General features: G+C 42.3%; 2 protein-coding genes across 10 annotated transcripts in view; both read left to right on the top strand.

Annotated features, from left to right (window-relative positions):
* PAH (phenylalanine hydroxylase) overlaps positions 1-5,526 on the top strand; it is a 42,776-nt gene extending 37,250 nt beyond the window's left edge. For all 3 annotated transcript variants that reach the window (XM_040595248.1, XM_040595247.1, XM_040595246.1), the window contains 2 exons: positions 1,398-1,513; positions 2,119-5,526. In XM_040595248.1, coding sequence (XP_040451182.1) covers positions 1,398-1,513; positions 2,119-2,162 — 160 coding nt within the window. In that variant the 3' untranslated portion in view covers positions 2,163-5,526. The remainder of the gene's footprint in view (positions 1-1,397; positions 1,514-2,118) is intronic.
* A 1,182-nt stretch (positions 5,527-6,708) lies between these two features.
* LOC121088478 (tyrosine 3-monooxygenase-like) overlaps positions 6,709-27,078 on the top strand; it is a 48,681-nt gene continuing 28,311 nt past the window's right edge. For 5 of the 7 annotated variants that reach the window (XR_005827963.1, XR_005827961.1, XR_005827962.1 and 2 more), the window contains exons 1-8: positions 6,709-8,230; positions 9,138-9,312; positions 11,286-11,374; positions 14,631-14,698; positions 16,095-16,145; positions 19,841-19,986; positions 25,856-25,991; positions 26,618-26,687. Coding sequence is in view for 3 of the 7 variants with exons in the window: in XM_040594655.1 (XP_040450589.1) it covers positions 8,093-8,230; positions 9,138-9,312; positions 11,286-11,374; positions 14,631-14,698; positions 16,095-16,145; positions 19,841-19,986; positions 25,856-25,991; positions 26,618-26,687 (873 nt within the window). In the remaining 4 variants the exon portion in view is untranslated. The remainder of the gene's footprint in view (positions 8,231-9,137; positions 9,313-11,285; positions 11,375-14,630; positions 14,699-16,094; positions 16,146-19,840; positions 19,987-25,855; positions 25,992-26,617; positions 26,688-27,078) is intronic. The other 2 variants (XM_040594656.1, XM_040594657.1) reach the window with 2 other exon arrangements.

Genomic DNA, 27,078 nt, shown 5'->3' with positions numbered 1-27,078 from the left:
TCTCCTTCTGCCCTTTTCTGTGGGGTAATACCTGAGAAAGATGGCTTTCTCTTCTGGTTTGTGCTATTAATATCCTGCACGTAGTTTCCATCTTCTCTGTATACTTCTCTGAGTAGCAAGTTCCTTGATAAAGCGGAAGCTGCTGCCTTACTCTAGACAAACTATCTTGTCAGTGACCAAATTAGAAAAGTGGTTAAATTGAAATAGAGGTCTGGGGATTGGTCCAGTGCCTGTGTTCGTGGCTTGCACCTGAACACATGAGTTTGTGTATAATAGAAAACCTCCCTGAAAAATTATTCTGAGGTTGACCCAAAACATTTCAGCTTAAGGCATTCATCTTCTAATTAGGATCTTACCTTCAGCTGGGATTTAGGAAGACTGTCTTCTAACGTGCATCTCTCCCCTTAGGAAAATTGGACTGATGCCACTAAATACTTTCATCATAGCTAACATAATTTTTTTCCACTGTCACACCTTGTGATCTGCTCACACTGAACTCTGTTTGAGATAAAGGTAATGGCCTTAGCTGATAATAATTAGGACTAAAGTGAAGAAGCAATGTGGAGGTAGCATCCGGCATATTCCACTGTTCTGGGCATACGGGATTTACCATGCTAAATCACAGCCTGTATATTGGGGCTTCCATAATCAGCTCCTGCACGCTTTCCTTCTTCTTTCAGCAATGACTTCAGTAATCTGAAGCAGATATATAACCCAGTATCCTGCTGGAGTCTACAAGGAGCTAGAACAATAGCTCTGACCATCTCATTCCATTCAGAGCTCTCCTTTCCACAGTTCTCTGGTTATGCAAATTAATGTTTTCCCAAGATAACAAAGTATGAATGCTTCTGCCATGGAATTAACTATTTTGTAGCAGGGAAGGCTGCAAATAAGGAGTGGCAAGAATGCTGCTTTACTCCATTGACTATGTCCCGTCTTTGCAATGATGTGGAAGCTACTACCAACAATGTCAGAAATTAACACTCTTTTTGCTCCTTGGTATGCCAGGATGACATAGGTACTTGACCTTATTTTCCCAGAAATTGCAGACTTGGATCAGTATTTCTATATTTTGCATTACTGAAAGGACAATGAGGTTTTCAAGTTTGGCAAATCCAAATAACTACGTAGTTGTCCTATACCAGGAAGAATGTTGCCATGCCAATAGCATAATTATTCCTGTTAGGTAAAAAACCCAAAGTTGTTAAGGACAAATGCAGATTCAAGAACATTACTGAATGCTGTAGGTCTCAGATCACTGGGCAGGAATTTCAGTTGTTTCCTCTCACAGATTTTCTTATTCCCCTCATCAACAAATGCACACACCAAGAAAATAGTGAGTTACTGAAAAAAGGAGCTTTCTGAGTTTGTATGTGCTTTTTGTATTTTTGCCTCAGGAAATTTGCTCAAACAATCCCTCGTCCTTTCTCTGTTCGGTACAATCCCTACACCCAGAGGATTGAAGTATTGGACAATGCAAAGCAGCTGAAGAACTTAGCTGACACTATCAACAGTAAGGAACTACAGATTTGTTACCTTGAATTCCTCAAAACTTGGATCAGAAATAGCAATCACAAAGCAGATTTTGTCTGGTTGCATTTAATACTCTGAGCCTGACCAAGTTAAAGCAGCACACATGTCCTTTCTGGTGCAAAAACTTCTTCTTAATTCTAGCCAAGCTTCAAAATTTGACTGTAATTTGTTGCACCTGAAATATCCAGTTTTAGTGGAGGTGCTGGGAATGGCCACAAGGCCTTGGGATGGATTCTGATGTGTGGCTGTAGCTGTTCTCAGTAAGGAAGAAAAGGAAAAGTTTGGTTTTAATAAAATTTCCTTTTGCCATTCTGGTCTTTTCCCTGATACATTTTCCCCCTAACATTTGCTAGCCTGCTGAGAGCCAGCACCCCCAATCCTGTGAGCCATCCTTGTGTATGGGTGATGAAGGTAAAGAGCTGACTCTGCAGATATTACTCCAATAGGACCCTAATAAATGTGTCCAGCCCAGCACTTCTTTGCTGACCTTATTCTTTCAGGGAATGGATATAAGGGGTAATATATACTAGAGTGTTAGAAATGGGCTAGCTGTAGAATTAACTGCTCTGATTATTTCCTTTGCAGGTGAGATGGGGATCCTTTGCAATGCCCTCCAGAAGATAAAATGAGGATTTGCTGTAGCTTGCTGATCACTGGCTGCTGACTAGAAGCTGCCATGTGCAAATGTGTTTTCATCTAGCCTCAGTCTTTTATCTTCCTGTGTACTGCATAAATGCTTATGTTATATATCTTAATTACTGTAGATTAGCAGAGAAATACATGCCTTCAGGTGACCCTTGACTATTTTGGCCTTCAGACACTAATCCATTTTTTCTCACTAATGCATAAAAATGACCTTATTTCTAGGAATCTGGGGAAAGCCTCCATATCTCCTGTGCCAAAGGTTAGCAGAAGGGGGAGATCTTCACCATGCAGAGCTATAGTCTGCGGCAGCTGTGAGGTTGCATTACTACTCTGGGCCCAGGGACAGGATGGCAATGACTATGAAGACTCATCTACTTTGCTTTCTCTCACAGTCATTCTCCCCTCAGTCCCTCATATTTGTGCAAGGTTCCCATGGAATCCCAAACTACACCTTTCAGGGGGTCTACGTATACTCCTTGGACCTCTGTACCTCTATTTTATACACAATCACTTCTATCCTGCAATACATTTTTTTCCTAAAAATGTGATGTCACCATTGATCCAAAGCACACATGCTAGCAGAAAAGACAGAAAGTGTGCTGCAGCCTTATTAACAGAGTTATCGCCATATATAAATATACTGTACTTGGCACAAGCACCAATCCCAAAAAGGTTTGTGCAAACCAAGAATGCTTTATGCTGTGATGTGTCATTGGTCTGCAGAGTGGAGTCCCTAAGCAAGGCACTGAGGCTGCTTACCCAGATCATGGAGTCTGTGTCTAATACAGTACCCGCAAAAAAGCCCCTTCAATGGAGAGTTACCTAAAGGCAAGTCTGTGTGGCTTTTTGCAGTTGTATGTGAGGTCAGTTTGTCAGTAATTTGTGCAAGCAAGAAACCGTGCAGGTGCATTAAAAAGGCATCAAGGCCTTATTAGTCCAGCCTCAGAGCCGTGCTGGCTGTAATATTGTGTAACCTCACGGGTTCAGAGCTGATTCAGGATCAGTCAGCTCACAGAAAGTGGAGACCTCTCTTAAGACATACTCAGCTACTTACTGTGGAAGGTTGATGTGTGAAAGCTACCTTGTGTTGCCTGTATCCTTCTCTGAGAGTGCTTTATTCAGCATTGCTACAAAGTATCTCCAAACTTTCTGGACTCACAATCCAGAAGGTGGGTACCAACACCTTGGAAATGGAGAAGTGGTTCTTACAAGGCAGCTGAAGAGATCAAAGCCTTCCAACTCCTAACTCACTGTGTCTATCTGTGTCTAGAGCCCGCATGAAAGCTATGGGAGACCTGGGTTAGCTGTGTCCCAGTCTGAGTGCATTCAAATCCAAACATGATATCTTTCAAGACAGCTCCTGACACTTTTTGGAGTCTTCTTCCTTTTCCCACTTGAGCTTTAATCTTAATTTTTCAATGAAAGCAGTTTTATTCTTTCTGGACTATAGCTTGACTGAGGGAGCAAATGGAAACAAGGGTGATTCCAACTTAACCCAACGGCTTAGCCATGTAGAAGAGCTTTGCTGTTCGAGAAGCTATTTCTGTATTTTATCCAATAACTTCCACTCAAAGTAGTTAAATGCCCTCTTGGACTGGTCCACATTGTGTAATGCCTCCCTGTAGCTCACTAGTTGAAGGAGGAAGGAGATCAGCACTTGTCCATTAGAACAGAACGGAGCAAAGCAAATCAGAACACTATTTCCACCCTGAAACAATTCTGCATCACGATACTAACATGATTCAGGAGTCACATTTCTGTTAGAAGATCCAAAGGTGGAGAAGGATTTGAAAGTCCATGGGTCTCACGCCTGATATTGTACTACTCTTGTATTTATAGTTTGAAAATCAATGGAGCTTTAATGTAAGCATCATCCTTTAGGAAGATAGAAAGTACAGCTGTTTCCATTATATTTATATGGCCCATAACATTAGTCTAAGGATACCAGCCGGAACCCTTCTCAATAGACATATACTTATGCAAAATGGTATCATTTTGGTGCTTTGAAGTAAGCTTTTTTGATTTCTGTATCTTTTTTCTTCCTTTTTTTTCCTCATGACAATGCCTGTGTGTATCTTTCAGGCCTGCTTGGCATGTATTTTCAGTGTGAAAGTAGCCCATATTTTTCTCTCTTAATATAATAGGACACATGAGGTAACTGTGTACCACAAAGAGACAAATTCATCCCAAGCGTGAAGTCTTTCAAACCAATCCTCAGACAGCTTTCCAAGCTCCTTTGTTTCTGGCTCGTTATGAGTGACAGCAGCAGTAGATCTATAATGATACTGAGAACCCATGATTCACAGTTGTCTTTTATGTACAAGTGGAATGGTTAGTGTTGATGTCACACGTGTGATTCTGTGTCCCTTAACGGAAGTTTAAATAAGCAGTATCTCCAGCCAAAGAAGCATAACATAGCTGTTCAGCAAGCTTTTCATCAAGAGATGAGAAAAAGTTAAATTCTTGGTATTTTAAAAGAAGAGAAAACATATCAAAAGTAGATTTTCTTGCAGAACAAATTAGCTTGTGCATATATACATTAAATAGCACAAATAAGTTGAATTTTAAATAGTACTTCTTAATGGGTGACTTATTTCCATGCTTAAATAAAATGAAAGTTGTGTAGAAAAATGTTTTTTGCACTATCTGGCCAGTGCAACTCCTCTTTGTAAGGTAACTGCGCGAGTCAGTCAGAATTAAATTCCCCCAGGTAAGAGGGAATGCCCATTTGAGATGTGTTCTAAATCAAAAAAGGCTCTCTTGAGTTGGTTGACTATCACTCATCCAGGCAAAGTAATGAAAAAAATCCCCATATTCTTGATGTGTGTAATTACCTAGAAACCAACAGCAAAGCCTTGCTTGTTCTACCTTTGCATACTCTATATGTCTTTGTATGTTACTCTGACTAACCTATCCCAAGCTACTCTTTTAAGTAACCTTCCTCTCTTCCACCCCACTATGATCAGTGTCCCCATCTCCAGCTCTGTTTCAGGTGATCAAAGAAGCTCTTTCATGATATCCTTTTCCTTTTCAGTGACCTTGGCCAAGGTCAGTGATGGTGTGGAGGGAGGGCTTGTCCGCACAGGTTACACAGGGAGGTGGTCTCCTCTGGGTGCCTTAAGATGCCTAGAACTGACATCAGCCTTGGAGAAGGGACGCTTTATTCCCCAGAGGATGCAGAAATTATTGAAAGAGGAGTGAAGCACAGGAGGACTCCACAGGAGTGCATTCTTTAAAAGCCTGTTTCTTTGCTATTTCAAACCATGCTAGCAGTTGGCAGAGAAGACTTTTTTGATGTTCAACTGAAACCATTTAAATTAACCTAAATAAACAGAAATATTAATGTCATATCCATCTCAAATGAATAGTACTGTACTCACACAGGGTGGAGATATCTGCAATGGTAACAGGTGAAAAATTGGCCAGGTTGGTTGTGGTGTTCATCCATGTCTGCCTAAATCACCCACCCCAGGGACTCCACAAGAGGGGGTGAGCTTACTCTTGGGGTGGGAGAGCCTCAGCTTCTGCAGGGAGAAGCTGCCTGTCCCCATGGGAAAGGATGACACACTCTGCTCCAGTCCTTGCATAGCCCTTTGAATTGCAGCACCCAGACTGAGACCTCTCCTTTTGTACTCCTAGATGTCCCCAAAAGCGCTGAAAGCAGGACTTCGGGGCGTCTTAGCAGAGCTGACTTAAATCACGGGTGAGACCTTCCTGGGCCTGTCCCAAGCATGGATTCAAGGTGGTATTGCGGTGTCCACTGGATAGGCAAGGAAATTTCACCACTTGGAGAGCCAGGGCTTAAAGCTGCACTGTAAGCTCTGCCTATGCTGCTTCAGCTATCACAGTGGCTGAGGAGCCCAGTCTGGGTCTAAAGAGAAACCTCCATTCCTACACAGAACAACTGGTGCTGTAGGAACATATAGAGATGGGACTCTAACACTAAAGCATGAAAACAGCTGTAGGAGCCTGATGTCCGTGCTCTTCCATTATTTGTGACCAGTGCCTTAAACATGCATTTTGAGCCCTGGGGCTTTCAACCACATGCCCACACGTAGCTGTAGTAGGAGAACTTGTGCCATTTGTTGTTTGTGCCATGCATGTGGCCTGGACGTGGGGATGCACGCACCCAGCCTTCACAGTAAAGGCCCAATCTGGACTCAGATAGCCAGGCTCAGCTCAGCTTGTTCTCCTGTGCCCAGCCTCGCCACCACTGCTGGGGGAACGTGACAGTGGGAAGAGCCTTGTTCCCCTTAAACCCCACTTCTCATCCCCCTGTCCTGTTCAGTTTGCAGCTGCAATTCAGCCATCTCTGAAGTGGCCCCCTGCCCTCCTGGAGCCCCCTGGGACACCAGCTGGGCCAGGGCCGGGGGGTGTGGGGTAGAGGGCGGAGCGGAGGGTGCAGCAGCCCAGAGCCAGGCTGCGTTCAGCGCCGTGAACAGGGGCCTGCCCTGCCCTGTCCCACCCCACCCTGCCCTGCCCTGTCCCACCCCGCCCCGTCCCGTCCCACCCCGCCCCGCCCCACCCGCAGGTGGTGCTGGGCCCCGCAGCACCTTGGCCTAGGCTCAGGCTGGGCCCAGCTGCGGAACAGCTCCTCTGGGGCTGGCACTCACTGCGGCCTGCAAAGCCCTTGGTGCTCAAGGTCCGGATGGGCCCATGCTCCTCAGGATGCCAAGACCGGCTTCCTGGGCACGGTGGTCCAAAATTCACCTTGGGTTTGTCTGTCTCATCCAGGAAATAGATGGGCAAATCGAGACCTCCTCAGTGCTCTGTCTTGGGCTCAGGGGAACCACAGTGCTGTTGTGGTCTCTGGGGAACAAAATTTGGTTACATTATCTTTATCTTCCCTGGCCAGGAAGAAGGCAAGAGCAATATAGCTGTGTGACCCAGCCAGGACCAGTTAAGAGGCACATCAGAAACAGCTCTATCTGTGAAGGGAGGACAGAGGGGTGGTCTTCTCTGTGGACCTGCAAGATGGCTTTCACAGGGGCTCCACACACTGTAACTTGGGCTATGTAGATATGGGTGCTCACACCCAGAAACATGTTTGTGGACGTCAAGGGATGCCATGCCCTGGCAGGAGCAGAGCTGAATCTCCCTTGAGCTTGCCCTGCCACCTATGAGCAAGATGTGACCCTGGGCTTTTTGAGACACTCCTACTTCCTGGAGATAAAATCATGACAAAACCAAGTTCCAACAGAGGAACTTAGCCTGGAGGCAAACTCGGCTCCTGTAGGGCTAGGGTTGAGCAGATCCTGTGGTCAGGAAAAGCTTAGAAGTAGGCAATGAACTTTGTCTCTGCTCAGGTCTCTCTGACACTCCCATGGTTGTGTCTCTGCAGAGGGGACACTGCTTGGATCGGACTGGGGTGTGCAGGGAGACCCCCTTTGGTTCTCTGGGGGCATGGTCAATGCAGAGAGGGGGCCAGTGGGGTAAGAGAGGGTGGGAAGGAAGGGGAATTTCAGATGCTCTATAGGGCAGTCCAGACTGGAAGATGTAAATGGAGATCAGGCTCCACAAAGGAGCCCGTCTCCAGGGTTGAACAGCTTGCAGACACCTTCAAACAGAGCAGGAGGGCCATGCTTTGAAGTTACCCAGAGGAGGAGGGTTCTTTTGGGCTCTTGCGCAGATCCTACGCAGACTGTTTCCCTTGATGTGCCTGGCATGGCCAACATAAATGTCCCTACACCTAACACAGTAGTAATGAGCTTGCTCTGCTGCGGCCTCACAGCTCTGATCTCACTACCCGCACAGACACATCTCCAGTCCTACCACATCCCCTGGCCATTGCTGCAGGACAAGCACTCACATCCTCAAGCAGTTTCTGCTCAGCATCTGGGAACTGCAATCCACTCCTCTGTCTTCCAATGAAGACTGACTCGGTGGTGATCTCAGGCCAAAGGAGGAGAAGGAGATGCATGGCATAGAGCCACTGAACAAGCGAGACAGCCCGGACTCCAACAGGGAGGATGGCAGAGCCACTCTCATCCTGACCCTCACCCTCTGCAATGTGAGCAAAACTGAGCTCTCTAAGGCAGCCAAAGTCTTTGAGGTACAGATCTCACCATTCTCCTCCTCCATGCAGCCCTCTTTTCTGTCCCTATTGCCTTCACCTCTCCCACTCTACATCTCCCCCTCTCTCACCCTTCTCCTGCTCCCTGCCTGACATATGCCTCCACCTGCCTTCCCCCATTTCTTATTGTCCCTGTTTTGCTACAGCTGCTCAGAGAGCTTGGCTGGCCTTCCCAGGTGGAGGAGAGTGCTTTGGAGGGAGGGAGCAGCTGGGCACAGTCATTTAGAAGAACCATCATTTAATGTAAGGGCTGTTTAGAGCCCAATCTATTATTTCTTTCTAGCAGGTGTGGTGGCCAGCCACAACTAAACAAGAGGCAGGCATTTCAAGCACTCGGATTGTGGGGATGTTAGAAGCCAATGAATTTTCTCTGCATATTTGGCAGGGGATACAGAGAATACAAGAGCTGTAAACCATACTGGTATTATATATTCTGGGCATTTGGAGTATCCCTACCAGGTGCTTACTCTCACCTGTGAAAATGAATAACTCAGAAGAAAAGTATTTTATTAATTACTTATTTTTAATTGTTTGATTATTTTGTGATTATGGTGGTGTTATATATCACTAGATCTGCTTTCATTCTGCCAGGGTTTTAAGTTAGCCATCCACTCATTTATTATTTCTGCACAGACTACAGTCAACAGTATCTCATCTTTCATCTCCATTTATCTCTACCTAATTCTACAGTGTTAAATCTTTAGCTCTGCCTGTGTTTTTTTAGCACTTTATAAACTGGGCATTATTAGGCTTCATTGCTTAACATGCACTTCTTGTTAATACCTATTGTAGTTACCTTTTAAAGACATTGTAGAAGTGTATCTAGACTTACGTGGATTTCCAGCTTTTGGAGAAGCTTCATCATACGAACCTCTGGCTCTTGCAGATGTTTGAAACTCAGATCCATCACTTTGAAACCAGACGAGCCAAAAACCCCAAGAATGCTGCTGATTATTTTGATATTTTCATTGAATGTGAAGTTCACAGTGCTGATGTTAGTATCCTTATCACTTCCTTAAAAAGAGTGACAGAGGACGTGAAAACTAGCAGAGAAGAGAAAGGTAAGAGTTCTGTTTCTTTTTGGATTAACTTTTTTAGCTTTAGCTTTGTAATAGTGATTTAATTTGTCTAAAAAGCAGGTGAGCGTGCATTTAGTTTTCTTCACTGCATGACTGTTTTCTCTGGATTGGGACCATTTCCATTGGTGTGGACAGAGAGGCACTTCACCATAGCCAGTGGAACTGAGGTGAGAAAAGCATTCCAGCAAAAAGGGAGATAAGAAAGATAGAGCAGCAAAACAAGATGCTGAGGAGAAACTGGAAACTCCTCAGTGACAGGAAGATTGTGTGCTTAAAGCTGAGAGCTGTGCAGAGAACTGGCTGCTCCAGGGCAAGCACGTACACTCGATGGGAACATGATGATATAGCAGAGGGTCTGAATGTTTCATTTGCTTGTAGTGTATTGCATTTGTTTTCTTAAAAGAAGCAGTAGCTGTCTGTTTATGGTGCCCTGGGTACTGCTGTCTGGGTGCAGTAGGACTCTCTGGAGGTAGATTGGAAGCTTCTTACAGCCTGTTGCATTTAGCTTTCAGTGAGGGAGCAGAGTGCAAGAGGGAGAGAGGGTCAGCAGAAAACCTGCAGGTAGTGGGCAGGCTGGGAGAACTAAGGGATGAGCTTCTCGTAGAGAACAGACCCACTGCCAAATCTGGAGTGACAGAGCATCAGACATCTGGCACATGAAAAGCTTGTTCAGAGGCTGTGCAGCTTCAAAAGTTGCACTTTGGGAACAGTATTTCATTTGGCAAAGTGATGCAAGTGGCTAGTCCACAGCCTGTGCTGTATTTCAGCCACCATCTCTACCAGTCACCAGGATGGGAAGTGAATTTGCCATTATTTTTCCTGTTTACAGGCAGGTAGGGGATGGGTGAATATAACAAGCTGTTAGACACCTTTAATACAATTCTGAAGATACTAGCAGTGCCCCTGGTAGATGAGAAGGCTGAGGGTCCATATTTATATTTATATATGTAAAGCGCCTATCACCATATTGATAAACCAGAACCACTGATGCCGCCAAAAAGGCTCAGCAAAAAATTCTGGGTGGACATAAGACATCTACCAGATTAGTATTTCTTCCTTCTTATCACAGAATTGGCAATAACTGCATGAAAGAACTGGGATTTCCCAACACCAGTGTGTATTTGTAGCTTTGTACCTTTGTGAACTGGCTGTGTCTGGATATAATATAATAGAGCTAAAGCTAAATTTGCCATTCAGTAGAGAGATGCCTGGTTTCTTGTGAAGTATGAGATTAAGGTGACCCCAAACAGACCTTTTCTGAGCTATAAGACACTAAATCTGATTACAGCATCAGTCTGACCTTCAAAAGCAGTACCAACTTTGTCTTTTTCCAGTATTTCTTTAATTCATTGGTTATAAATGCTGGCACTTAAAATAAGCACACATTATTTCAGTCGCTGGAAAAGGTCTTCACTTCAGGAGAAGGAAACTTTGGAAATTCAGCTAATGCTAGAATAGTTTTGCTGAAAAAAAAAAAAAAGAACCACAAGGAAAAAACTTGAAGTCAGGATACTTGTTGGCCTGTTTTGTTTCTAGAAATTTCATGTTTTCTTTTAAAATGTTGTTTTCACTCTTAAAGGTATGAAAACTTGACTATTTTTTAGACAAGATTAAAATATTTTCTTAAATCCAAAATGCAGAAATAAATTTGTTGTGCTGTGTCAAACAGAGTATTTCATTTGGCCTAAAGGAAATGTTTATGCCTTTAAAAATTGTTTCTACTAATTAAAACTCAGAGATTATCATTGCAAATAAGTTTCAGATTATTTTTCATCCAGTCTGCCACTTTGGTTGGCAAATGAAGTCAACTACTGACGTATGGTGACATGTAGATATGAATATTCTTAGATAATGATGAAAAGAAAGCTTGTAATCTTCAGCACAGGTTTTATTTTCTGTGCCTTTTAAAAGTGATTTGATCCTCTCTCGTTTAAATCTTGCTGCTTTCTCTCCAGTGCCCTGGTTCCCCAGAAAAATCCAAGATCTGGACAGGTGTCACCATCTGATCACTAAGTATGATCCCAGTTTGGACCATGGTCACCCTGTAAGTTTCGTGTCACCGTTATTCGATTTTTTTAAACACAAAACCTCTGTAGAGAAATTTTTGTAAGGAAAATTTCAGGAGGAAAGAAATACTCAGGAAAAGACTGAAAAAATAAAGGGCTAGATAAAGGCCGATCTTCAGTGGAATTAGGGACTGCAGAACACATAACTTAATACTGAGAAAAGTTTATGGGCCCTGATTCACCAAGTTACTTATGATTAACATCAGACACATGGTGAAGTAATTTATATGCAATATATTCTTTAGCATAAGTTTACATGTCATTGTTTAGTTAAAAAAAATCTTTTATTATTTCACTTCAATATATTTGAAGTATGCCCACTTTTACTAGCTGGTCCACGTAAGAGTCAAATTCCTCAGACTTGCTGTTTGTGTTTTCCATGTTTTGACCTTTCAGATATTCCATACCTACATTCTTAATTTTGCATATGCCAGCAATCTCATTCAAGTACTGATGTACAGAGGATGGTAATGAGGACAAATGGCAAAGAGCTAGTCACTAGTAAATACCACATCCTCAGATCCCACAGAGGGGAGTATTGTGCTTAAACTTGCTAAAATCACCTAGACAGAATATAAGAGAAATACATGGCAGCACTGATTAATGGATATAATACCTGAACTGTGTTTTGAATGTGGCCAGAGAAGCTCAAAAGGTCTAGCAATTTCAGTTGAGGTAAGCATCTAAAGTTTAAATACGAAGCAAGTTGGAAAGGTTATAAACCTAACTTAACATCTGACTTCTCACAAGATCCTTGGAGCCAGGATTTTGGCAGTATTTATTGATACTACTCTGCAAAATATTGTTAGAATGTTTGTGACGGGCCTTCCCTTGGATTCAGGCAGTAGGTCTTGGTTAGGAGTGGGCTGCAGAAAGGGCTTTACTCATAACAGTTTTGTGTGTGTACTTTTAGTCTTGCCATAAGCAGAAACTCTAAGAGAAGGAAGGGGAAAAATGTGCTTTAATAATGATGATAGCAAGGCAAAGTACTAGGAACAAACAAACACTTATTTCTCATCAAAATTTTCCAACTTTAGTCTAGATGAGATATGAGTTAGGTACAGACAAAAAAGGGACTCCAAAGGGCCATTTGCTGATTGACAAGGTAAGCTGCAGAATTGTTGTGAAATGTTCTGCCAAACACCATATACAAGTGATGCATGAAAAGGAAAAAAAGCATAGACTTTGCACTGAAAAATGCAAGGAAGATTTGGATGGGTGTCAACAGAATCCACAAGATTTTGTCATTCCCTTCTCTAAATGAATTCTATTTAGACCTTTTTATTAACCTACGGAGTGTTAGCATTATTAGCTATGTACAGTTCTGTGTGGTATGAAAAAAACTTTCCAAGCCCATCTTTTATTTTTGAGAATCGCTTATTAAACTGTAATGCTCTAGGAGAGCTTCATATCCTCTTTGACCAGGACATCTTTCATTCTTCCTCATCTCTTTCTGATAGAAACAGTCCAAGTATTTATAATTTTCCTGAGCTAGCTCTGAGGCTCTTCCTCATGAGATAAATGAATGCACATTGGGAATTCTTCGACCTGAACTAAGTTTCCTTCCTACTTGGCCAAACAGAAGATGTGAGCACTGAAGAGGATGAAAGTACCGGTGTTGCACAGTTACCAAAGTGCTGAGTGGGGATAAATCTAACTGGAGAATGCAGTGCAATTCAGAAATACCTAAACTAGCTTGAAACAAGTTAGCTCGGGCACTGAAAAGCATTTGTCTGCAGCAGGAGGGAGCACAACGTGAGCTCATTTACTGTGCTGCTGAGCATGGCTTAAAAATGGGCAGGTTGAAGGAAAGTACAAAATATGCTGATGTACAGGTAGCTCAGCAAAGATTTTGCATACACATTTACTACCAAATAGACAGTTTGGGCTGTCCATCTCAACAGCTTCACTTTGTTCTTTACTATGTCTTTAATGGCCAGAAAAGCAAACTGATGACACTACAATGCCAGTCTCTGGGGCAGCCTGGCACTGGCTGTAGTGGTCCCCCAGGGAAGCTTCTGCTGCTCAGAACTGGCAACAGCAGGGACAAAACTGGGAGGTCACAGCATCAATGATAGATCAATGAAAGGCCCAATGGCTTTCCCACATGTTTTGCATGGACTTGTTACAGCTACTGACAAGCAAGGGTAACATCTGAATGAAGATAATTATCCCTAACACATGACAAAAATAAACATGCTCTCAGGATCCAGTTCTTTCTTCAGATTCACGCACACAATAGTCATTAACTGCAGTATTACTGGTATTATTGCTACACTGAAAATTATGTGAATAAACCTAAGGGAGAAATTTGGCTCGTAGTATGCAAAGTGGTTCCAGTAAATTCTGAATATTTTAGAATAATAAATATTTGTACAGTGATGCTGATCAACACTGTTTATGAGTTATATTAGTAATACAGTGCCAAATTTTGGATTTTATTCCTATTATGAATGATGTAAAATTCAAAGGAATTTGATTCCACATCTCTATTTGTATTTAATAGCTGGAGAAGCTGGCTTGGAGCTCAACTTCTAGTAAGCACTGAGGGGGCAAAAACAAAACTCCAGGAGTTAATAAGTAAACTGCCCCTTTTAAACAGATAGCATTGCATCTGTCTTCATCATAACATGGTAATAAAGGGGTAAGGGGGCACTGAGCTGAAAGCCTGTACTGTCTACAGATTCAGTGGTGGCTCTAATGATTTCTAGCCATTGAGGACCCCTTCTTTGCCCAAAGCACAGGCTATTGTGCAGCTGCAGCATAATTTCTCTGGTGAGATGGTACTAGGCTTGGTACCATCATGTCCATCAAAGCCCTATATTGCAACCTTCGCTTAGCACAGGAAAGAAATAATTCATAGATTCAGCTCATCCCCAGTAGAAGTGAAACCCCTATTTCAATTCAATTTTTAATGTGATTTGCATTTAGATTTGACACTAAGTGTAATGGTCTGTGATGTAGCATTTATGAACAACTCCAAAACCTTCCTACCAAGCCATGTTACTTTCCTTTCTGGTCACAGGCCCCAGTTTTTCATCAAAATGTCATGAATGTAACTAATTGCAGACTTTGGCTTACCTGGTTCATAAGGGTTAAGATTCATTGCTTCAAAGAAAAGCTATTTGAGGCCTATGTTTTCTGGATGCTTATTATTATTTCCAAATGAAATAAATATTATGCCTACAAATCCCTCTTAATATTAAACTTTTTTTGAATTATTTTCTAACTCAGGGTTATGCTGACCTGGAGTATAAGAAACGGAGGGCGTTCTTTGCTGACCTTGCCTTTAATTACAGAATGTAAGTACAAGGCTGCTGAAGAGAGACTCCAGCGGTCCACATGTGCTTCCAGACATCTTTATGTGAAAGAAACACCAGGGACTTAATCTTTTGTCAATGTATCAATGGGGATGTCTTTTAGAAAACAGAATTCAGCCACAGAAGCTCTCATTCCATATGAAATTGGCTTCTCCCATAACACAGAAAATATACCTAAAGATAAAAATCTTAGGTTTGCATTCACATCTCTTTCAGTACTGTATTTTAGAATCATAGAAACATTTAGGTTGGAAAAGACCTTTAAGATCATCAAGTCCAGCTGTTAACCCAGGACTGCCAAGTCTACCACTAAACTATATCCCTAAGCATCACATCTACATGTGTTTTAACAACCACCACCTCCCTGGGCAGCCTGTTCCAATGCTTGACCAACCTTTCAGTGAAGAATTTTTTCCTAATATCCAATCTAAACCTCCCAGAGGTGATTTCTCAGTGTAACTCTTTTATTTCAATTTTGAAGTGCCTTTTAGGACTAGCTCCTGAGCTGGGGCTAATCTGTTCCAAGGAGCTATAAGGAACAATGTTCAGGAACATTTTTGACAGAGAAAAGCAATTTACTGTTTTTGTTATTTGTTTGACAAAATTTCTCTAGCTGTGTACATTAGCTACCTAAAACCCTAAAAATCTCTTAGGTCTCATGTCAGTGATACTGAAAATGTTCTTCTTTTACATGTAAAACTTCACCAGAATCACACCGCTGTCTGACAGTCAATCAGATGTATAGGTAGAACTGGTTATGGACTGTCAGCCTCTTGGTATCCAAGAACTGGTGAAATCTCCCAAGTCTTGGGAGATTTCTATTTGAGTATAGTTTTCTTACCACCACCATCTATCATAGCTAGTGTAGCACAAAAGCAAACATTGAACTGACTCAGAGCTACTGAAGAAGCAGCAGTGAGGAAGAGGAGAGAAGAGCGCCCATCACAGAAGTTGGTGGTGGCCACGCAGTGTATGCCTGGGTAGTTTTCTGCTGATGAGTTTATGAATGCTTCTCTGCGATGATACTGTGCTGATCGCATCATCCAGGGAGGGACTTTCCAGGTGCACACTGTGTTTGGGTTGCTAGATTGCCTTCAGCAGAGGTAAGGGTAAGCCTGAAGGCTTCTTCTTTCTTCTGTAAAGCAGAACATGGCTCCCTTTCTTACCATATCCCTCTGTTTCCTCCTCACACCGGAACAGAGGAGAAAATGCACCCATTAGGACCTACCAAGACAAATAAGTTGTTAATTATGTACTATTTTGCTGTTTCAGTCTTCATTACAGCAAATATTCACGGTGCAGGCAAAGAAAATAATACTTGGAAACCGAACTTGAAACCTGCTTTAGACATATGCATTATTTCCTCTCTCCATTACAGAGGAGACCCTTTGCCTTGCATTGAGTACACTGCGCAGGAGACTGCAACATGGTGAGTTTGTTACTCATACAATCCCACCTCTGGGCCATTCCACTGCAGTACCAGGAAAGACTGGCAATGTGACACAGTTAGTACATTTTAAAACCATATTTATCCATCTCAAATTTTACTCCTTGGTTAAGTGTCACCTTTTGATCATTTGTTTTGCAGAAAGCCATTCTCAGGGCTCGTTTTAACTACTCAATTCCTAGAGCAAAATGCATTTTCCGAACCATCTCCTTGCCTGACATACCCACCCAGATATCAGAAGCCAGAAAACACCTGGAGCTTACAGTGTAGCTTCTAACTGACCTCTAATTAACCATAGCTATGGTGGTGACAGAAATACCACCTTTCCAAATCTGTTACCAGGAGAAAATGCCCACTCGCAGGATGAGAGTTCAGTCACAGGATGTGGCTAATCCAAAGTTCATAGGACAGACCAGCCTTGCTTATTCTGCAAGTATTCATTGCTATTAACATGTATAGGCATCATTCTCTCAAACTGAAGGCAAAGGGAATTTTGGAGTGCCCTTCTAGGATACATTATTTACACTGTAAAAAGGCCTTTGATATCATATGATATCAGAGTGTAGCATTTCTTCACTGGGGCTTTGCTTCTCCTGAAGATTTTCAGCACAAGAAAACCCCAAACCAAAACCCAAACAAAATTAATTCAATTCAAAGTATGTTTGCAGACTTTATGTGAAGTATGTGACCAATTTGAAAGAAAGCAGAGTTCTTATTTCACGTATCTCTGTTTCCAGTTTCTCCAAGTAACTTTAACAAATTGCAGTAAGCAGCAATCATTACACATTTGTATGATAATACAAACATAAATATGTCAGATTGTCCCAATTAAAAGCAGAGTCGCAGGATTGTGCAAGGTGCTACATGTGCACATATTAAGAGAGTCTTTGATCAGAAAAGTTTACAATTGAAGTGGAAAGACAGCCTAAAGGTGGGAAAAAGGAAGAATGATGACCACATTTTATAACTGTGGAACTGAAAAAGCTAGAGCTTAAGTGATTTTCCCCAAATTATACATAAAATTTATATCAATGCCAGGAATTAAATCCATACACTAGGTGTCTCATGCCAGAACCACAAGGCCATCCCATCTTTTCAAGTGATTATTTTATTTTAAATAAAATCTGCTGTGCCATAGAAAGCTTGAGAGGTGTTACCCACAATCACATAGAAACCTTGCATCCAGCTCATCCAGGCAGTCACATTTTTATTAAGCTCAAAGAGGTTTTTATAGCATCTTTCAATTGTCAAAGATTGATGGCTGGTGTCATGCTCATGATCGCTACCACCAGCCAACAATCTTGGCATGGGATGGTGTGTGGGAATGTCATATTTAAGCAAATTTAATTTTGTGTTCTTTCCTGTTTTTCTCTTTTGTTGCCAACCTCCGTCATTCCAGCCTTTCTCCACCTAGAATTAGTCCCACTGTGGTAACAGAATAGACCTTTAAAGCAGTGTCTGCCCATTTCCCCAAAGAGCCAGCCCCAGCAACCCAGGTTGCCTTGTTATGTAAAGCTGTTTCCAAAATCAGATGTCCCAATGGCTATCACAGCCCCCTGGGGCTGTGCCCTGAAGTCAGCTGCATTGCAGCACAACTTAATTGAGCGCTGTGCACTGGAACAGGAAATTTGCAGCACAGACTAAATTCCCTTGGTGTTCACTCGGAAGAGTTGTTGGATGCCTTCAGTTTGTAGCAACACGGTTATAAAAATGAAAACTAATCAAGTGAAGAAATATGACTTTAAGAAAACAGAGGGTACGGATGATCTGAGTTTCTGTTTTGAAGCAGGCTTCTTGGAAGGCCCTGAAATTAAGGAGTTATAAAAGATGTCTTATGCATAAAAGCTACATAAGAAAAAGGGTGAATCTAGGAGAAAATTATGGGGATGCACCTGCCACATCTTCATAATAAAGCTGAATAGTGCCACTTTCTTTCCAAAAGAAGGATATTTATGTCAAATAAGGCCATTGCCTTTAAAATCTTTCAAGTAGCTGGCTCCATCATTCATTGTGAGGCACCTTTCTAGAGTATTCTATTGACCATGCTTTCAGCAGTCTTTCTTTCCATCTCTGGACTGAAGTACCACCAAGTAGCAGCTTAATGGTCCTTTCAGTGATACCACCTTCATACAGTGAGACACTATACCTATTTGAGGCACTATGTTAAGGCAAGATAAATTGTTGTCTGGAAATATCTGCTGATCTATTATTGATCTTGGAGTGAATTGAGATGATTGCCTTAGAGGTACTTAAAGAGGAGGGACTCTTAGTTTTGGGTAATTCATCACTAGTTTCAGACATTGCCTATGTTTCTGTGGCCATCAATGTTAGGACACACAGTAGAATGATACTTTGATAAGAGACTATATGTACAAAAGTGTAAACAAGCCTGCTCTCTCTAGACTCCAGTCAGGGGATGAACTGTGTACTGGTTCAGATCCTATGCAATCCCACTGAAGTCAGTAGTATTCTTTGGGGAAATAAGCCAGGACAACACTTGAACTCTAGTCCTCCTCATTTTTTCCTAATTCTTCTATGGAAATGGCCCAGTCTCCTGCGGCTTTTGCAATAGTGACAGCAGCCACTGTTTCCTTCTGTTCTTTTAGGTTTTTTTTCCTAAGGTTTTTCTCACCCCCTTCATTCTGGTTCATTACTCCCACACTGTGTAAGACATTCATACAAATGAAGAGAGCCATTACCAGGGACTGGCTATCACCTCCATAGCAACAATAGCATCACAAAAAAAACCCCCAACAAACAACAATACAAAAATAACAAAAGGTCATTTTCCGTAGCCAGCATTTCCAAGAATGATCTCAATTTTCATAAAACAATGTTTATAAAATTTTTAACACCCTAGGGCCATGTCTGAACAAAAATAACCATTTCTATAAGGTTCTTTGCCATCCTATTACCACTTACTTATTTTGCAACAGCTAAATATATTACAAACCACAGCTCTAAATCCAAGCACCATCAAGTTTAGGAGAAGCTTGAAGCCCGTGTCTGAATCTGGTTATATATATTCTTTTCTTCAGCTGGTCTCTTTTTGTACAATGGGATAAATGCTTCAAGAAGTTGGCATGTCTTTCAAATACATGGCCCATGCCAGGCATTTTGAAGTGCAACAGTACAAACCCCTTTGCCTGTCCAGATATTACTCTTCAGTATCAGAAAACGTACTTTTTTAGTAGGAGGTTTGTAAGAGCCAAATATAAGTGAGGGAGGCTTCAGCATGGAGGTGGAGGGATGAGTATTTCAAGTTGTACCCCAACATAGAGAGGGAGTGAATACCTGGCTCATTCCATCCTTAAACTGCACAACATAGAGAGGGCCACAGCTGTAGCTTTCTCCCTGGGATTTCTCTGGTACCTCCAACACCCTTACACCTAAGCAATTCTGACTCAGGATTAGAGTCTTATTACATTAAAGGAGGGTGTAGGAAGGGATAAAACAGATTTGCTGAACAGAACCCACCTTCTGAAGGAAAAATGAAACAACGCCCCTTATGCTTTCCTCCACTACCCAGGCACCAGCTTCCAAGCACCAGGTGTCCTGAGTTCAGGTTTTTAGGTTGCCTGTGCTGGGGGTTTATGTCTCTCTGTAGATGTGCAGATAGGGCAGATAACTACTGCTTTATTGAGGTGGGTCATGCTATATGGCTTTTTGCTTTTCAGGAGGGAAGTCTACAGGAAGCTGAGAAGCCTTTACCCTACTCATGCTTGTACACAGTACCTGGATGCTTTCCAGCAGCTGGAGAAACACTGTGGCTACCAAGAGGATAACATACCTCAGCTTCAGGACGTCTCCAGATTTTTAAAAGGTCAGTTATTATGAACCACAGTTTATTCTAGCGTTTCCTGGACATGTTTGTACAACACGTACACACCAAACCATCTTGTAGGACCCAAGCTGATGAGCAGAGCTGATTAGCTGTAGAGTTCCCTTGTGCAAGATGAGCTGTAACACAGGGCATTAATACCAGGCATATCTAGGGACCGAACTGTACGTTTATGTTTCTTCTGTGAGTGGCTGCAGTTGGTGTAGCACTGACTAGCTAACTCCAATACTAGTGGCAGTACAGCTGCTGCAGTACACTACCCAGCAAGATTTCCACATGCAGGTGTTCTGTGGGTTTGTCTGTATTTAATGCTTCTATAGCTATGCTGCTTCTAAGTCCCAAACCCAAGTACAGGTACATACCTCTCAAGTCCCTTTTTTTTCTGATGCCTGAGACAGGATGGCAATATGTGATAGAGGGAATGATCCTCAGGAGGTCCTGCTAGTCTGTCAGCCTTGAAACAGTGCTGCTTCTTTCTTTAGTGGTCCCACTAAAGTTTGGTACCTACCGTGTGGCTGACAGGATAGCAGAAAGGCTGTGGTGCTAGTCTGTAAATGCATGAAGATATAGCCTTAGATGAAAGGACACATAATAGTGCTAGGCTGACCTAACTGCTGTTACCTGGGGGCTGACTAGCAAGGGGCCCTGCATTATTTTTATGGAAGGGTCCTGCATTACTTTTATGAGGCCACAGGCTGCACAGATTCCCAAGGCCACGCACTTTATGTCAACCAGATGATTTCCTACTGTTATCAAGAATGACTAAAGATAGGTGGTCCTTAATGCCTCCTTGCTCCTTCCCAGTGACAAGGAGATGTGCCAGTGAGAGGAGGGCAGTTGATGACTATGATGAAATAAATAATAAAAAGTATGGCTTAACTTCAAACAAATTGAATTTAAATACAATATTAAGGAAATTAAATAACCTGCTCCATGTATCAGTAGGTGACACTAGTAAGTTTGAATAAGCTTTCTGTTGCTGAAGTTTTCTAAGACAATGACATTTTTAGGGAAGTTTATGCTGTTTGATGATAAAGTTTTTATTGTATCTTTCTTTAGTGTAAGGGAATGGAGGGGTGGCATATTGAAAGCATCTCTCATGCGCACCATCACCTCCAGCTGTAGGAATTTTTCTGTGCATGCATTATCCGTTTTCTGATCTATTTTCTCTTCTATTAACTATCCATCTTACTTCCCTCCTACAGAAACTGGGCTGATAAATATTTTTTCCCATGAAGTAGTTGATTTCACCTTATGGCATTTACATGGTAATTGACAGCAGGGAGTGCCAGAAATCATGTGATGCTGATTTGATTATCACAGATATTTGTATTCTTTAAATGAACAGGTGATTTCAAAGTGGAAGAATCTAGGATAATGTAAGAATGTCCTGTCATAATACTCTTTGTACTACTTATGTTGGTTGACAGGATTTGATTGCCTGGAGTCTGGCCCTGCTCACATCTTTTGTAGGCTCTGGTTCTAAATTTTCTCCATGCCATACAGATTGTCCTAAGCAATAAAAAATAAAATAATAAAAAAAAAGGGGGCAGTAAAAATAGTAATTCTGAAAATTCTGCTAATAATAGTTGGGAAGATGTTCACAGTGAGTTTCAACTCATCTGCTATAAACACTGGATGTCTACTGCAATCTAATTGTCTGAACTGTTCTGACTGGGTATGAGTTCAGGCACTTCAGAGGCATTTTATTCTGTCCTGGAATGGGTGTCTAAGGGAACTGGAAAGAATGGCTCTCAGGAAAGCTAGTCCTACCCCCCTTAAACTGTAGAGAAAACCTGGATTAGTTTAGCCTACAGGCTTTTTAAAAGATGATGCATAGATGGAACAAAGTTTGTTCAAAAGAACTGTGTTTACAGCTAGAAACAATTAAGAGTAAGCTATTTTAGTCCCATTATATGGGGCTTTGAACTAATGTCTTATTTATCTTCAATGATTCCCTCTAATAAGGGTCATTTCATTATGCAGAATTCCTTATAGAATAATAGTATGAAGATTGACATTATTATACAAAGGTCCCTTTGTAACAAACTCAGACTGAGTCAGAAGCATCTGCAAGGTCTGTAAAATCTGTGTTAAAGGCAGTCTCATGCCAAGCAGCCACTGGGTGAGGGGTATGATTCATAAAGAGTTCTTCTGATTTATTATTTGAGTGTCTTTTACCACTAGCATCAATAAAGCCAGAATTTTTGCTCCTCACAAATCATCAATCAATTGTGTACTTAGGCTCTTTCCTGTGTTACAGGCGTGCAGTGCTCAGCCAACCAAACCTCAATCAAACTATAGGCTGTGATGTGTGTCCCAAAATTCTATAACGGATGTGTTTCAACTACAGCCTATGTGGAGATGCATAGTGCAGTTCGTCCTGTCACTGCTTAGTTCTGGGTGGGCCCCAGACTGTGCCACTATCTCATTTAGGACACAAATCCCAGCATGTACCTTTGCTAAATAGTGCCTCTATGGACTGGACCATTCTTTAGCATGTGTGATGATAAGTCTTTATAAAGCACAGATCAGGAAAAGAACAGACCAGACTATTTCAGTTGGAAGGGACCTACAACGATCATCTAGTCCAACTGCCTGACCAATACAGGGCTGATCAAAAGCTGAAGTATGTTATTAAGGGCATTGTCCAAATGCCTCTTAAACGCTGACAGGCTTGGGGCATTGACCACCTCTCTAGCAGGCTGGTTCCAGTGTCTGATCACCTTCTTGGTGAAGAAAAGCTTCCTGATATCCAGTCTAAACCTCTCCTGGCACAGCTTTGAATATAATAAACTGTAGGGATGGAGAGAGAGAAAGAGAGGAATCTTCTGGAGAGAAAGTGATCATGTTATAACCAGCACACACAGCCAGATAAAATTCCACCTCTTTTGCTCAGCAGTATCTGTGAACTCAAGCAAGCAATTCTTTTTGACTTCAATACAAGTTGAACTACAAGATCTGTCTAGTGTTAGCTGGCCTGCTAGTGAAGCTGGTTTGAACAGAAATGAATTCTACATCATAAGTACTTTATAATTACTTAAAGGTAATTTAAATGGTTAACCATGTGACCATTTAGTAAATGGTTTTCTAAACAGTTAACTAGATGAACCTAGGTATATCTTTCTTTCTAGGAAAGATGTTTGGATTTAGGCATTCATTGTCCTCCACAGCTGGAAGAAATTACAGCAGTGAACTCAAGCAAGCTTACACTACAATGCACAGGCCTGTATACATGAGTCTTTTAGGCCAAGAATTAAGACTTACAGATCACTTTAGGTCAACTGCTCAAGACCTTCCCTTTAACTGATTTTGATTTAAGAGATCTTTGGGCAGCATGTCCAATCAGCCACACCCCCAGTTCTCTACTGATTGCTGGTTTTATTGTGCAGTAACAAAATAGAAGTTCAGATTTTGCAGATACTACCTTCAGCAGAAAACTTTTCCCTACGTCTTTTCAAGGCAGATGGCCAAGTCTGTTCCATCAGCAGACTGTCTGCTTCACTGGCCTATATTTAAAAGGGCATCTCAGGGAACTTGAGCTGTAATTTCCATTTTCCCCTCTGCTCCTCCAACATGGATGCTAAAGCAATATAAATTGCCCTAGACTTTTTCATAGTCGTTCCAAAACTGAGTTACTTAGGGCTTGGTTCTCGTCTGATATATTTTTCAGCTGGTGCAGTTTTCACTTCACTCAGACTCAGAATTTAGCCCAGAGATGACCAGATTCTGAGATTTTCACATTCCTCTGGGTTGTCTTAGTATGGCTGCAGCAGCAAGGGAGTGCCCTTGTGCCAGCTCCTGGCCAGTGCCCAAGGAGACATAGCTGATGGTCTCCCTATTCCCCCAAACACCCTGCTTCCTCAACATAAAGAAATAATCTCGATACGTTTGATTTCTCTTCAGCTTTGAGGCAGTTCTGTACCTATTGCCTTTGAATTCAGTGGAGCAATAGAAGATAACCATGGCAAATCGTATCTTCTAGATCTTCTAGACCAGGGGTCCTCAAACTACGCCCCCCCACCCCCCACCCCCGCTGGGGGTTGGGGGGGGAAAACCAAGCAGCCGCAGATGACTGCCTGCCACTTCATCTGTGCACCGGCCCCCTGTTTAAAAAGTTTGAGAACCCCTGTAATCTAGACTAATCACCTAGTTCCTCACATTGTCAGGTAGAATCATTCCTTGCTGTCCATTCTTTTTTTGCCCTGTACAGCTTCAAATGTTTTGTCAGTTCCAATTCTTCCAGTGAAGCCTTCCCCCACCCCCCTCTTTTCTTCTCTTTCTCGCTGTTTTTTAAATGAGAAAAGTGCTAATAGCCAAACAGAGAAAGACAAGAAAATGTTGGAAGAAACACTAAAAACCAAACGAAAACAAATCTTATAAATGGCCTGGTTTCTGGGTGGGATTTTGTTGTTTGTTTACATAAAATAAATTAGCTTCCAGGCCTCATGACACAATAGAATATGGATAGAGAAGGGAGAATAAAGCAATTTCTGATTTTTTTTTAAATGTAGTTTTATACTTTAAAGAAGATGAAATGTCATTTATGGGAGCTGAGAATGCAACACAGATTTTGAATATAGGACTTCAAAAGGATTATCACTGGCTCTCCTTTAAAGCAGTGATTTTCAATTTTCTTAGCTTTGCAGACCACCAACGTGTTTCCCATGGAAATGTAGATTTTGTATTCTACTGACCATAGGACTGGTTATTTTGTTAGTTGTCTCTCACAGACCTTTTGTAGTAATGCAGCGGGTCCTGGGGTAACACTGATTGCATGAGCTGAAAACATGGTGCAAAAGTATTTAATTTTTCTGTCCTGTTCTATAGATATATTCAAAGCAAAACATGTATGGTCACATCACTGGGAGGCTCTATAGTTAGTTCTAGGCAAACATAATGGTGAAAAAAAGAAAGAAAAACAGAACAGAAAAATATGTGAAAGCACTGATGGAAGTTCTGATGTGTAAATGGTTAAGGGCCAAATTCCAGCACCCTTACATCTGATAGGACCTGTTTGCTCTTTCTCCTGCATGTTCCCATTCTAATGAAGTCCAGGTAGAAAGATAGAATTGATAGCAGGTTTTGCCAGTGCTGAGATAGTTTACACATGCAGAGCATGCACTGACAAAGGGAAATGAATTTGAACATACCCTAGGGTATGTTGAAGTAGGCCTACTGAGGAACAGAAGAACCAGCTAGACTGGAGCAGACATTCAGCGCACCTGTTTCTGTCTTCAGCAGTACTAAGTACTGGGGGTTTCAGTGCAGGGAATAAGAAAGTCTGCAGGAGGGGGCTAAGCAGTAATCTAGCATCAGGGAACAGCCAGGTGCTCTCAGACAAGGGTAGGGGTGGGGTGTATCCCTTATCTAACTCCTGGTTTTCTTTTACATATGCTGTACAGGAAATGCAAGAGATAACCCCAGAATTCATAGACAAGCCAGGACTGAAAATGCAGGTTCTGTCCCCTGCTTGATCACAAGGATCATATGTGACCTCAGACACATCACTGACATGCAAGACATAGTAGATAATGTGTGTAAATGTGCTAAAATTGTAAACTGGGGTAAGCAGTATTCCCATAACTCATATCATTGCTGTGTGAAGATGTGTAGGATGAATGGCTAGGTGCTGTGATGGTGCAGTAATTGGATCCACAGCAGTACAAGGTCATGTAAACAATGATAAGCCAGGATGTTCCTACTGTACTTAGGTGGAGGGAGCTCCTGCAACAGAGCTGGAAGGTCCTCTGAAAGGGCTTACCTGTAAATAACCAATTACCTAATTACCTAAGTGTGCCATCTAGTTAACCCCAGAAATGCCTAAATTTGGCCTCACTTCCTTTTGCAGAGAGAACAGGTTTCCAGCTGAGACCAGCTGCAGGTCTGCTGTCCGCTCGTGACTTCCTTGCCAGCCTGGCATTTCGTGTCTTCCAAAGCACACAGTATATAAGGCATTTCTCTTCTCCTATGCATTCCCCAGAACCGTAAGTTTGATGCCTTGGCACAGTCCCATGCTTCTGAATGTGTTTGGGATGTTCTCTTGGGTATGGCGCTGGAGCTTTATCCAGTAGTCCACAGAATGAAACAATTTGAGAAACTGGTAGCTGCAGAATTAGAGGGGGCAGTCATGCATGAGAGGGTGTGGGTCTCTGTCTCTCTTGCAAAGTCGTCTGGGGTAGGAAAAGACTGGAGAATATCTGGTTTCATCTTTTCATCCTGCATTCAGTTACCATCTGCTGGGGTTTGATTCCCTGCTGTGAAAGTCTCCCAGTAAGTGCTGGCCAGACAGCAGCAATTACATTTCATGAGAAATTACAAGTCTGCACAGATGCTTTTGTTGTATGCTGGGACAAAACAGAGGCCTTTCAAAGATGTTGTGACACAGGAGACCAGTGCCCATGCCATCCCAAGTGAGACAATAGCCAGCATAGAGGGGGGCAGCTGGCCTTCTGCAGCAGTAGGGAAGGCTCCCTGCAGAGCCAGGTATGGAGGCAGCTACTGTGGAGCAGCCCTCACGCTTGGAGGTCTATCAGCTAAAGCCCTTCATGGGAAATACATGTAGGGCAAGAAAAGCAACCTTTATTAAACATGAAAGTCCCTTGTTTTCCAGAGACTGCTGCCATGAGTTACTGGGTCATGTTCCCATGCTAGCTGACAAGGAATTTGCCCAGTTCTCACAGGTAAGAAGCTTGTTCTGACTGTTTAACTGGCCGCTCTGGTTAGCGGGCTAGATGTGCATCAAAGGCATGCAGCTCACTCCGCTTAAAATGGTATTTTAAGCCTTGATTGTGCCTGAGTTGCAACCTCCAGGGATGGTGGGCTAGCAGTGTTCCAGGAGACATTTACTCCAAGAGAGTGGTAGCAATGGACATTGTGTAAAAGGAAGGGCAGGCAGTGCTTGTGGGACTTCTCTGTGGGAGGGCTGCGTCAGTCTGCAGAAGGATGCCAGTGGAGCCTCTGTGGTGCTGCATGTTTGGGTTGTACTGACTACGCTGTTCCCCTGGCTTTCTGTCCTGTGCCACATGAACCTAACCAGCAGCAGCCATCCAGCCCCCAGGCTGGTTCTGTCTC

Source organism: Falco naumanni, chromosome 5, assembly GCF_017639655.2.
Source record: "Falco naumanni isolate bFalNau1 chromosome 5, bFalNau1.pat, whole genome shotgun sequence".
NCBI classification, from domain to species: Eukaryota; Metazoa; Chordata; class Aves; order Falconiformes; family Falconidae; genus Falco; species Falco naumanni.
Note: the sequence above shows the minus strand (reverse complement) of the source record. Positions and strands in the feature narration are given on the sequence as shown.